Below are 13,961 nucleotides of genomic sequence, written 5' to 3'. Positions count from 1 at the left end.
GGAATTCAGAGAAATTTATGCCCAAATGTCGAAGGATATCACAAATCCAGCACCACCACAACCAAATCATTAAGGCGATTAACAGTAGAAACATAAAAATAGCTAATTACTAATCTATACCATTTAAAGGGGTTTATTAATATATTTGATACATTTTCTTTTCATCTTACCAAATTAGACACTTTCAGTTTGGATAATAATACATTTATTTCAATTCACCTTATTCTTTAGACTCTTAATGTCTTCTTCGTCATTCCAAACCAAAATAGAAAAAGTCAAAGAGAGCCGCATCAAAACCAAAAGTAGACATGAAATATTTGTATGAATGTCTTTTGAATTTGGTGATCTCAGAAATATGTGTGATGAGTTCGGTTTCGTTAGCGATTTTGAGATTATTGAAGTATTCTAAATTTTGGAAAGAAAACACAAAACAGATGAAGTTTTCTAGTAAAAATGGTATGTTTTTAGCTTATACGCCGACTTTTCTCGATGGTCTTGCCTCTTTCTTCATCTGTATCTGTCATCATATCCTTCAATTTCCTTCATTTTTTCGCATTTGTGACGAAATGCGACAAATTTCATCACAAATGCGACAACATCTGTCGAATCTGCGACAGGAGAAATTTTGTCGCAGATACGACAAATTTCGTCATAAATGCAACAATTGTTGTCGCACATGCGACAACTGTTGTCGCATTTATGACACAATTCGTCGCAGATGCGACATAAGCAACTATTGATGCGATAAAAATGGAGGAAATCGGAAATGACGGGTTCAATGAGAAAACATTCAATGAACCAACTGCGTACTTGAATAATGTGTATCTAAAATGAAGAAATAATACTTACATTAGCTTGAATAATGTATGAATATACTTAAATCTTGGATTGAATTATTGAATTTTGTTGTAAGAATTTGAAAGAAATGAAAATAAGAAGGAAGTTGGGGGAGGTTAGAGTATTTTTGTCCAAAATGAATGAAAGTGTCTAATTTGATAACATGAAAGTGTGGGTCAAATATGTTAATAGACCCCTTCAGTTGGTCTAAATTTATAATTTATCCTAAAAATACATCCTAGTATGATTAACTATAGTAATGTTTATTGAATTCGAGGTTTACAAGGAACACGAAAGACGATGGAGAAAGATGAAGACGAAGAAAGATGGAAAGCTTGAGGTTTTCGTATTTTCATTATTTTGTACGTTTTTCCGTTTTTTCTGTTTTTACCATTTTCATATTTTCCCCGTTTTTTCCGTTTTTACCATTTTCATATTTTCCCCATTTTTGCCATTTTCCATGTTCTTGCTATTTTTCGTGTTTTTCCATTTTCATATTTTTTCATTTTCCATGTTTTTTTCGTTTTTCACGTTTTTCACGTTTTTACCATTTTTTATATTTTTCTATTTTTCATATTTTTTTTATTTTTCACGTTTTACTATTTTCCACATCTTTTACAACTTTTGCGCTTTCCATGTGAAAGGTGAAACATAAGATCGATAACTAAGACTGGGGTAATTTTGGAATTAAAAAATATTAGTTATTTAATAATTTTTATTTTAAAAGATATAGTTTCCAAACAAGTTATTTAATAGTTATTCCTATATTAAAGTAAAGAATCCTTATGCTAGAAATTGTGGAATCCAATTCCAAACCAAATAGTGAAATATGAATTCTAAAGGAATAACTATTTTATTCTTACTTTATTCAATGAATCAAATAAGCCCTTAAGATTTGTAAAACTTGATAAATTGGAACTTATAGACTCAAATTGGGTGGACTAGCTATCAGGTGTATTATGGGTGTACCGAACTATTCCTAGAACGGCTACAGGATAGACTCATTTCTCCCTTTGATATAGAACTAAAGCTTACATGTTGGGAAACATCGGTGCTGAAAGTCCATTTTGGTATTTTACTCTAAGGTAGATAACCAAGCCAATATTAGAAAGCAGCTAGACTTGGCTGAAGGAAAAAGAGAGATGAAAACAATAAAAATGGAAGCATACCGATAACAAAAATGAAGGCAATTTATAATAGAAAATTTAGGTCTTAGCAATTTCAAACATGAGAGTTCGTTTTGTGCAGTACCAAAGTGTCACGGGCAGATGAAGGGGAAAGGAGAAATGGAAAGAAAGTGGAAATCCCAAGCAAGCTAAGGCATTTTGCATTAAGGCTTAATCTTCAATAGAAACCAAATAAAGGCTATTTATACAAAAAAAAAAAAAAAAAAAAGTTTTAAAAAATTATTTATAATTATATCAAGTAATAGTTAAAAGGGCTTACATGAATATCATAACTTAATATAAAATTACAACTAAATCAAATTATCAAACTTAATTCTGAATATGTCTTTATTTTCTATATATAACAAATAAAGTATGATTTTACATCCTAACTTAAAAATTCTAGAACTCCAATTCATAAATCCTAAATTCTAGATAATACATTCTAAACCACTAATTTATAAACTCTAGTTTCTCAAATAGATTAAAAATAGTGTCTTTTTTAATTTGACATAATTCAAAATTATGACTTGACATAGTTATACATAGTTTTTAAAATGTGAATTTCTATGTAATTTTGCCTAGTTAAATTATGTCAAGCTAAGTAATAATTAGGGGTTGGAAAAAAAACTGGACAAACTGGAAACCGGTAATTCGAACCGGAAAAAGCAGTTAACTGAATCAGTGGTTTTTTTAATGGTTAAAAAAATAGACAGGTACCGGTTTCGGTTTTGGGTGTTCAAAAATCGCAGTTACCGGTTAACCGAAGCGTTTAATAAAAATATATATTTAAAATAATAATATATTATACAAGTTATATTATAATATATAATTGTTGTACTAACATAGATTAATATAGATATATTATATAAATTATATGAATTATATTAGTTTTGTTCAAAATACATTAGGATAACATAGATAAATTAATATAATTGTTCGTACTATTATTTTTGTTTAAAAAAAAAAAACCATATTCTATTCTTTTTGTTCTTCTCCTCTCCTCTCACACACACCACCATCAGCGATGTATTAACATGGATTGTTTTTTAGTTCTGAACTATTATATGAATTCATTTCGTTTTGAATTTTTAAAATTATGTGTATTTTAATATTGTTTAAAAATTTAGATTTGTGTAAAAGTTATGGTTAACCGTTGATATTTGGTTAACCAGTGAGAATTTGTTAAAAATCGTTAACCGAAATTAATGGTTAACCGATTGATATGGACTGATTTCAGTTTGGATGGTTAAAAACCCGTTATTTGATTAATTTTTTTACCTAATGGACCGGTTAACCGAACCGTGCCCACCCCTAGTAATAATCGAGTTTCACCTAGAAAGCCTTATGTTTCCTTAATATAACAAGGAAAGAGCCCAACAATATCCAAACATCAAAGACAACAATCCAGCCCACATGTAAAAGAGAAAAGAGCCCAATTCTAATTCCTCACATAACCACACGCCAAACGGCACCGTTTATGATATATCTGACCAAAGAAAATGAAACAAGTTGAAAGCACCTGTAATTTCTAAAATGACAACTCGTGTAAACATACAAACAAAGAAATATGTTGAATTAATTAATTACTTACCTTTTAAATGATTTGGAAACAGATTTCCAATTACAAAGAAACTGAAGAAGATAAGAACTAATCAGTTCTCTTTCTTTCTTCTTCTCTATAGCTTTCTGATCTCTCTCAAACTCTGAAACTTAAAACTCTAAAAATGAAGAAAGAGATGATGATGATGATGTTATTGTTTCTATTAAGTATCTCCAAAACTGTTGTGTCTCAAAAAATAGTCAAGACTTTACCTGGATTTCAAGGAAGTCTCCCTTTCATGCTTGAAACTGGGTATGTATTACTGTTATTTTTATTTAATTTTTGTGTTTAGATCAATGAAATTAATATTTGAGTTGGGTGTGTTAATTTTGAAGGTATGTAGGAGTAGGGGAGAAAGAGGAGGTTCAAATGTTCTACTATTTTTTCGAGTCAGAAAATAATGCAGAAAAAGATCCTCTACTCGCATGGATTACAGGTGGACCTGGCTGCTCTGTCCTTACTGCTGTGCTCTATCAATCTGGTATGTATTTACTTCTTTTCTATACATAGAGCCATCGTATAAATTCAGGGGCGGAGGTAGCCCGCATGACTGCCAGCTGCCTCAGACCAGTGGCGGAGCCAGGATTTGAGACTTGGAGGGCTAATTTTAGTTACGTACTTAATGGGCTGGAAAATTTTCTTTAGCATCCTTATCACGCTGCTTCATTTTGCCCAAAGTTAAAAGAGTAAATATATTTAATTGATTTCCTAAACTAAAACACTTAAATTTTCTTAGTTTTTGTGTGTTGAATGTAAAATCAATTAGGATAAATAAAAACGAAAAAATGAAATTCAAGGGGTTTGAACCTATGGCCTTTTACAACAAAACAAGCCTCTTAACCAACTCAACCATCTCAACATTTTGTTATCACTACAAACACGCATTAATATACTAAAATTAGGGAGAAAGCTATGAACTACCGGACACATTTTACTCAAAGGTGGAGCCGGAGCCCCCGAGCTCTGGGCTGGGTCCGCCCCTGCCTGAGACGCTTCTGAGATGTAGGGAAGAATAATCCTAAAAGGAACAAGTTAAAAAATTGTTAAAGAAAAGGACAGTTTTTAAGGTAAGAAAGAAAGGGTGTTACATTACATATATGAAATCAGCTTCACGTGAATGTTGCAACATGGATTATGAATAGTGATAATAAAAACAAAAGAAAGAAGCTGCCCAATGCATGCATTACATTTTGAATACGTATAACATACAAAATTACTTTATTAATTGTTCATAGCAAATGCTAAATTTACCCCAAATGTTATAGATATAATTGTAAATCAAGGCTTGGATTTGTGTATGATGAGAGAAACTCGTAGAGCATAATACTTATTCTGTTCAATTCCATGAATGAAATAGTCTCTTAGATTCTCCATTAATTTTTAACATATTATCATTTTATAAAGAAAGAACAGAAAACATTTTGAGGTTCCGAATTTGTGTATTAAATTGAAAATCAAAGGATTACTGTGCAAAAATTGGAAAAATGAGGGCTTATGATACTTTTTCCCCTTTTATTAAATTTATGATTTATTTTCAGTGAAATTAAGGTCCTGTTTGGTAAATAGCTGTTAGTTGATAGCTGGTTATATTATCTGTTAGGTGATTACTTTTTTGGTTAACTGATTTGACTAGCTGATTGTGTAAACTTGTTTTGTAAATCTTAGCTGATTGTTAATAGCTGTTTGTGTAAAATGATAAATAATAATGTGGTAAAGTCTTTAGATGATAATAAATAAGGGTACAAATGTCCTTAAAAAGAGACAGAGCAATAAACTCATTAAAAAAACTTTTAAAATGATTTTTTTTTTCAAAATTAGTATTTTGGATCCAATAAACTCTTTCAAACTTCTTTTCACCAAAAACAACTATTAAAGAAAACTTCTAGAATGGCTTAAACCTCTAATTTTGGTCCAAAAAGCTCTTTACCAAACCGGACCTAAATATGTAATTAATTACTTCGTGGGTAATTAAATATGTAACTAATTATTTCGCAGGTCCAATAATGTTCAACTATACTAATAGTAGAGCAGGCAAGCCATCACTTGTACTCAATCCATATTCATGGACAATGGTGAGTCAGTTTCTGATAAATTCACTAAAATGGAGTTTTAACTTAACAGATTATATTATTAATTATAAAATTCATAATAGAGATTTAATTTTTTTAAATGACCTATGTTTTTTTTGGAAGTATCAATTTGGCTTTCACGTACAAAATAACATCAATATGAGCTTAATGTTTAAAAAAAATATCAATTTAGGTCTCGATAACGGAACGTGACACGCCATTCATATTACTCCGTTAATTTCTGATTTCTCTCTACACATACATTTGACATAACTTAACAGGGTAATATGAATAGTGTGTCACGTTCTGTTATCGAAGCCTAAATTAATACCATTTTTAAACGTTAAACCCATATTGATCCTATTTTGTACGTGAAACTTAAATTGATACTTCTCCAAAAACCATTGACCTAGTTTGGTACCTTATTCCTAAAAATAATAACTTATCTATTAAATAATTAAATTAAATTTATTGATTTATATTTAATTGTTGAGATATATTAAAAAAAACTTATTAAGTTGAAATTCAATATTTGAGAAAACCAAATTCAACAATTTCATAATTTTCTTCACTCATATATTTATTTATTTTCTTTTATTGGCGCAATAAATAAATTCACTCCTAAATTTATATATTTAGCATTTGATATCCCAATTGTTTTTATTAACATCCCTTTACACACCTTAACTTTAAAGTAACATTTATGTATTAACCATTTTTTTTTCTAGAAATATTATTACTAGACATCATATATTGATTCATATATATTTATTTGATATATGATATTATATTAAATGAAAAATAAAACATAACTTGACAGTTTGCAAATATATTATACTTGGATTTCCCTGTGGGCACTGGATTCTCATATGCAACAACTAGGGAAGGATACAGAATTAGTGATTTAATATCAGCAAAACATGTCAATCAATTTCTTAGAAAGGTAAGCCAACTCATTTTTTATTGTAAATAATGATAAATTTTTCTATTTGATTAATTATTATTTTTTGTTGTTACTTTATTGATTATTTTTTGGAATTAAATTCTTTTTAATTTATAATTACAAAATAATTAAAGCTCAAATATGTTTGTGGAAAAATTCTTCCATGCAGTGGCTTAGAACACACCCAAAATTTCTATCAAATCCATTCTTTTTTGGTGGTGATTCTTATTCTGGCATATTGGTTCCAACCATTCTTCAAGAAATATCTAAAGGTAATTTGATTTAAATTTAATTTTATTATATTTACTATTTATTTAATTTAACCTTTTTCCCTATAATTTTATTGCAGGAAACGATAAAGGGAGTGAGCCCAAAATAAACCTCAAAGTATGCATACATAATTTAAAAAAAAAATTAATTACAGATTATAGATTTTTCGATGGGTTATTAATAAATTAATTTATGGTTACATAAAAAAAATTGATTTCAGGGATTTATGTTAGGAAATCCACTTACGGATTACAAGTATGATCTGGGTTCAAGAATAGAATTTGCTCATAAGAAACAACTCATATCCGATCAACTTTATAAGGTAAATTTATTTTCATTTTAATTTTTTTTCTTCATCATTTGATAAATTATGACTTGATTTAATTAATTCTTGAGCATGCATAACAATTTTGATTAATAATTTTAGTTGTTTATGCTTGTTAATTTTAATTTTTTCGACGCGAATGATAACATCAATTTTCTTGCATGGATTTAAACTCTTAATTATGAATGGAATAAAAGGAAATTGAACAAAATTGCAAAAGTGAATACCTCTATCCAGATCGAAGCAACCAAATATGCGTTACGGGTCTTCAAATTGTTAATGAGGTTAGTATATATCATTCTTAAATTTCTTAAATTAATGTAAGCGTAATTGCTTAAATTGAAAAAAAAAAAAATTCTAATTTGATTTAATTTAATTAATTTCATGACAGACTTTCAAGAAAGTATACACTTCAAACTTATATGAACCCAAGTGTAGTCATTGGGATCTTGGTGCTTTGCTTGGAGAGACTGATTTTTCTTCCATCTTGGATAACATAGATGTCAATATCCACCTTTCTTTTCAATATTGCAGGGTAAATTATTCTTTCTTCTTGTTTTCTTTTATTGAATTTACGTTTAAAATGATAAAACGAATAAAAAATGTGATCACTTACGGAAATATCCATCGAAAAATGTATATTTTCGCCGGATATTACAATCAGCAAAAGGATTGCTACAGCAAAAAAAATGTTGCATATAATCTCGTAGGAGATGCTTTCGACAAACATTTACATTCCGTCAGAAATTTCTGTCAAAACATTTCTATAAAATGTTGTTAGAGAGTCTCCTACAGTAATGTTATACCCTAAAAATGATTAATTAATGGTATAAATATTTTAATTTCAAATATTGAAGAGATTGAATTTATGTAATTAAAATTTATATAATTATGTTTTGTAGGATTATATGTTGTTGTTCTCCTATTATTGGGCTAATGACAAGAATGTCCAACGTGCTCTACATATTCGAGAGGTAACGTACTGTCTAATTAAGTAATTAAGATTAATTTCGGTTAATTAGTATCTTATACGTAATTGATAAATGAGTGTAGGGGACAATAAAAGTATGGCCAAGACGCAACGCTAGCTTATGGTACAATTTTGACGTTCCAAGCACTGTTGAATATCATAGGGAACTCTCTAAGAGAGGCTATCAAGCTCTGATTTTCAGGTAGTGAATCACGGACGATAATTGTATATTTAGTGATGGAAATTTGCATCTTTAATTTAATTTTATTTGTTTATTTTGAGAGTCTTGATTGACAAACCTGTGTGATCTCCTATTAGGGATGTAAAGAGGATGGGATTCTGCGCCCCGTTTTCTTTTACTAAAAAAATTTACATCTTTCTATTTAAAATACTAATTTGTCATCATTTAGTAGAAGTAAATTACAATATTATATCTAAATTGTAGCATGTTTTACACTTTGATACTTGAGCTTATAGTAACATTATGCAGCGGGGATGCTGACTCCGTCATTCCATATTTGGGCACCTATCAATGGATTCAATCCCTACATTTGCCAATTAAAAAGAATTGGCATCCATGGTTTGTTGATCATCAAGTCGTCGGGTTAGTTTCCATCTTTATTCTATCTAAATTCTTATTAGATATCACTACAAGTAAAAACAAGAGATAAATAGAAAATTTGTTCATTAATCCCTCACTAAATGTAATTAGCAACAGTAGTAACCAAAACCTTTTCGTCGCTAAAATACCGTTGGAATTTAATTATGTATATTGTTTCCAAAAATTATGCAGATATGCAATTTCATATTCCAAGAAGAAATACAATTTGACATTTGTAACTGTTAAGGCAAGAATTGACATTTCCTTTTTGTCATTATTAGTACATTTTACATATTGTATTTGTATTTGAATATGAATATGAATACAGAATGACTTAATGTATATTTATACCTTTAAATTTGACACGTTTTGTTTATTGGCATCTTGAACTTTTAAAATAACATATCACATATAGTTGGTTTTAAAATTTTATCACACACTTATAGTTGACTCATTCAGACCTTCTGCATCCAAAATCACTGATCTGTCATCTTTGACAGATGAAGTAGCATGTGCATGCTGTAGAAAAAAAGAAAATCGTATGGGTTCGTCCTGTATGCCACCTCACCTGTCAGTGATTTTGTATCTAGGAGGTCCGAATGAGCAAATTATAGGTGTGTGATAGGTTTTTAAAGTCAACTATAGATGCGTGATAAGTTATTAAAGCCAACTATAAGTGTGTGATAAGTTATTTTAAAAGTTCAGGGTACTAATAAATAAAACATATCAAGTTTAAGGGTGTAAATATATATATTAAGTTAATACAAAATAGAGTAATTTGTTTTTTTTTTTTCTAATTATGTTTTATGTCCAGGGTGGGGGTCACTCAGCTCAAGAAACAAGGCCTAAGGAATGCTTTGCTATGGTCAATAGATGGTTTTCTAATTATTATTCCATTTAGTATTGTTTTATTATGTGAATGACATAACATCCATATGAAGTTCAGCATTATTATTAATAAAAGGTGAATAAATTTTTATATTTTATTTTTAAAACTCTTGTATGCTTTCATGACAATAAAATAATCTTTTTTTTTATCAGAACAAATAGTAATAAAATATTATGCGATAGAATAATATGCTAAAAATTTAATAAAATGTATATATTTTTTACATCTGTTGTTGACATATAACATTATATTTGTGTTGCATATCATCGTTGGCTTGTAAAAAATTTCAAATAAGCATCGTTAGCGACGGGGAATTTCTTTTCAGCGACGACAAATTCACTTTCAGCGACGAACCATTGACTTTTAGCGACGGTCAATCAGTTTTCTGCCCAAGAAGAAGACGCACATGGCTAGGAGACAAGGGGACTAAGAGCATCTCCAAGAGACTCTTAGGTGCCGTTTGGTTCGCGGAATAGAATGGAATGAAATAGAATGGTTATTCCAAAGGAATAGAATAACAAAGAATGGAATAGAAATTCTTAGGAATTACTATTCCTATGTTTGGTTGATGGAATAAGGTAGAATGTAATAGATAATTTTTTTATTAAAAAGACAATATTATCCTCAAATGTAATTTCTTATTTATTTTAAAATTTTAATTTTTTACTATAAATTGTTCAAATATTTAATATATATTATTTTAAAAAATATATAAAAAATAGAAAAATGGGAAACACGAAAGACGAAAAAAACACGAAAAATACGTTAAAAACGAAAAAACAATAAGAACATGAAAACGGAAAAATTGTAAAAACACGAAAAAAGAGAGGTAAAAAAACAAAAACAAAAGAAAAAAATGAGATAAAAGTGGAAAAAGGTGAAAACGCGAAAACATTTATATAAACGTGTTAACACAAAAAAAAACACACACGCAAAATATGAAAAAACACAAAAAAATGTGCAAACCGTAAAAAACACAAAAACATGAAAAAAGTGGAAAACACGAAAATGTGAAAAAAAAAGAAAAACGTGAAAAAATCGAAAAACACGAAAACATGAAAAAGTGTTAAAAACACGAAAAATGCGTTTGTAACGTCTTTTTATGTTTTTCCGTATTTCCCAAGTTTTCTTGTTTTTTCCGTTTGTTCACGTTTTCGTATTTTTCACGTTTTGTCATTTTATTGTGTTTTATTTTGCATTTTTTCGATTTTTCACATTTTAGTTTTTCGGTTTTTCCCCTTTTTGTTTTTTTTCGCGTTTTTCTATTTTTCGTATTTTGTTACTTTTTCGTGTTATTCACGTTTTTCCATGTTTTTCGTATTTTTTCATATTTTTTTGTTTTTAACGTTTTCGTGTTTTGTTTGCGTTTTTCGCATTTTCATGTTTTTCACATATTGTCGCGTTTTTGTGTTTTAGCATTTTTCGTATTTTTTCGCATTTTCGTGTTTTTATTTTTCACGTTTTTTAATATTTCGTGTTTTGTCACTTTTTCGCGCTATTCCTATTTTGTGTTTTTCGTGTGTTTGCTTTTTTTTTGCGTCTTCGTGTTTTTCGCATTTGTTCACGCTTTCATGTTTTTCGCGTATTTTATTTTTTGCATATTCTCGTGTTTGTAACATTTTCACATTTTTCGTGTTTCATATTTTTCGTATTTTTACATTTTTTAACGTTTTCGTCATTTTTCCATTTTTCACGTTTTATATGATATAAATTATGGATTGACCAAAATTTATAAGATTTGGAAAAGTGATTAAAGAGAAGATTGAGGATTTAATGGAGGATAATTTTGTAAATTACAAAAATATAATATTAGGAATAGGCTATTCCTAACCTAAATTGAAGAATAGCTATTCCATGAAATCAAGGAATAAGGATTCCATGGAATAGCTATTCCATAAAAAAAATCAATCAAAGGTGGGAATAGCTATTCTTTAGGAATAGGCTATTCTATTCCCCCTCTATTCCGCGAACCAAACGAGCCCTTAGTAATTTAAGAGTGAGACATATCAACTCCAACAATACTCTTTATATTCACTCCTTATTTATTATTTTATCATTAAAATTATCAATTGTTATTATATTTACCAATAGTGTGAAGAGAGAGACTCCTCCAAAATAAAATATTAATAAAAAATGAATTAAGAGACACTAAGAGGTGGAGAGAGACTCTCTATTAATAGAGAGGATGTGAAGGCTCTTAGTGATTTGAGGAGCCACTAAGAGACTGTTGGAACTGATTTTTCATTCTCCCTCCTCAAATTTTAACTTAAGAGCCAACTTAAGAGGCTATTGGAGATGCTCTAAGGTTGTCCCAATTCCTTACATCTCTTATTTACAATTATGTCATTTTGACATTTTTGTTTTTCCTTTTAGTGTCATTTTGGCATTTCATTCCTACTCTGCCCTATCACTCTTTATTATTTATAACCCTAACTAGATTAGTTATTTCTTTTACATTTTATTAAAAAGAGCGATATAGAGCCTCTTGTTTGTAAGGATGCTTAACTTTTGATCAATACAAAGTTATCTTCTTCTTTGTAAAGTTTTGTTAAGGTTTTCAACCTTGGATCTATGATTTCTTACGATTTAGTCCGGAAAATCCGGAACTATAACTCTTTCTAGTTTAGCTACAGAAAAATATTCTTTATTGATTTAGGATTAAAATCAACTCGTTCGAAACCGATCCGTATCAAAAAAGAAAAAGCTAAAAACAATTTTGAAAAACTAAATTTCAGTGTAAACAAATATTGAATTCTGTAAACAAGAAAAAATGATCAAGTGATAGTGAGAAAAAATCGATAACTTTATTATCACAAAGAAACCATGCATTAACGGAAATTCCTTAACATGTTTTTGCTGGATTTTCTTGAGCAATTTTGCGGTAGTAATGCAACGAGTGTCTGATACTGCTCCTTGGTAAGAGAAAAAGGTTCTAGGTTGGTCTGCCTGTTGTCTTCTTCACCTTCTCTGTTTTGATTGGTTGTGCATTTGCCTTGGCTTGTGTAGTTCTAATATTGCTTCCTTTGTTTCGATTACCATAACTTGGGGGAGAGCCATGCTTTTTGATGCAAATGTCTTTAGTGTGCCCTGTATTTCCACAGAAGCTTCACAAGGATAAGCTTTTGTTGTTGTTTTTACGATTTGTATACCTTGGATTGTTGCGATTGTTATTTTGTCTTCCTTGTGTGTTGGTGAATCCTGCGAATGAGGTGCTTTCACTCCCTTCTCCATTTTTACAGGCGCAAGGCCCATTTGCCATTCGTGTTGGATTGATAAAGCAAAAGCATTCTTGAGTGAAGGTAAAGGCTCGATGCAAAGGATCTGTAAACAAATGGTGGACTAAGACTCATTGAGTCCCTCTAGAAAGGTGATGACTTGATCTTCATCTTATTGATCCCGTAGGATTTTGAATGCGTTGTAGCTGCAAGCATGCCTACATGTACATTTAGGCATAGGTCTCAAGTTCATCATAGAGTATCTTCAAGCTTGTGTAATACTCAGTCATGTTTCCATTTCCCTGTTTCAGGTTGTGGATCTCTCTTCACAACTCCAATATTCGTAACGAGTCTGTTTGAGCAATCCCTTCCTTCAAGTGTGCCCAGACTTGATCTGCCTTATCAAGCCATATAATGCTCCGAGAAATAGAAGGTGATAATGTGTGATGAATCCACAACATTACCATATTGTTACACCTCTCCCACCGATTGTACATGTTATTGTCTAACGCATGAGCTTTGATGGTGCCATCCACGAAAGAATATTTATTCTTCGACATCAAAGCAACTTTGACTGCCCGTGACCATTGGTGATAGTTTGGTCCGGTGAGGACCTGGAAAACCAAAGTTAGGGCCGGTGTTTCATTTTTGGGAAAGTGACAGAGATTGATATAGGTAATTAGAGGAGCCGTTATAGTTGCTTAAAGAATAAACCTTTAAAGTAAGATTCTCTCTAATAGCATCTAAAGATTGAATGAGGTAAAGCTCAAACTTTTTAATTTCTCACTAAAACTTTATGAAATAATATTTACCTATTTATATTATTGCTAGGTTTGCTCAAAAAGTAAAAGACTAATTAAGGAAACAAGACAAAAACAAGTGGCTTGATAAAGATGAGCTTGAGCCTTACTACTCTATGATATGGTACACCATAACATAATGGGCTACTTGTAGAATTATCTATTGACGGGAAATGTCTGCAATACCCTTTTGGGAATTTGAAAGGACTCTTGCGTGGAAGACGGTGAAAGACTTTAAGTCTTAAATTGTTACGTGTACTTCAATCTCTTTCT

The 13,961-nt window shown here is 30.1% G+C and overlaps 1 protein-coding gene across 2 annotated transcripts; it reads left to right on the top strand.

The window, feature by feature from the left end:
* Window positions 1-3,584: 3,584 nt before the first annotated feature.
* On the top strand, window positions 3,585-9,983 carry LOC136226660 (serine carboxypeptidase-like 17). Of its 2 annotated transcripts, XR_010687815.1 has the most exons (15): window positions 3,585-3,858; window positions 3,942-4,087; window positions 5,602-5,678; window positions 6,496-6,618; window positions 6,788-6,890; window positions 6,968-7,005; window positions 7,109-7,210; window positions 7,411-7,497; window positions 7,605-7,748; window positions 8,116-8,187; window positions 8,267-8,385; window positions 8,674-8,787; window positions 8,977-9,031; window positions 9,599-9,748; window positions 9,969-9,983. XR_010687815.1 is itself a non-coding variant. In XM_066015275.1 (14 exons), exons 1-14 carry the CDS (start codon window positions 3,731-3,733, stop codon window positions 9,683-9,685), a joined length of 1,395 nt encoding a protein of 464 aa, XP_065871347.1. In that variant the 5' UTR covers window positions 3,585-3,730; the 3' UTR covers window positions 9,686-9,830. The 2 variants fall into 2 exon arrangements, 1 of the variants encoding a protein (XP_065871347.1); XM_066015275.1 differs by lacking the exon at window positions 9,969-9,983 and having other exon boundaries at window positions 9,599-9,830.
* The last annotated feature ends 3,978 nt before the right edge of the window (window positions 9,984-13,961 follow it).

This window comes from Euphorbia lathyris, chromosome 4 (assembly GCF_963576675.1).
Source record: "Euphorbia lathyris chromosome 4, ddEupLath1.1, whole genome shotgun sequence".
Lineage (NCBI taxonomy): Eukaryota > Viridiplantae > Streptophyta > Magnoliopsida > Malpighiales > Euphorbiaceae > Euphorbia > Euphorbia lathyris.
Note: the sequence above shows the minus strand (reverse complement) of the source record. Positions and strands in the feature narration are given on the sequence as shown.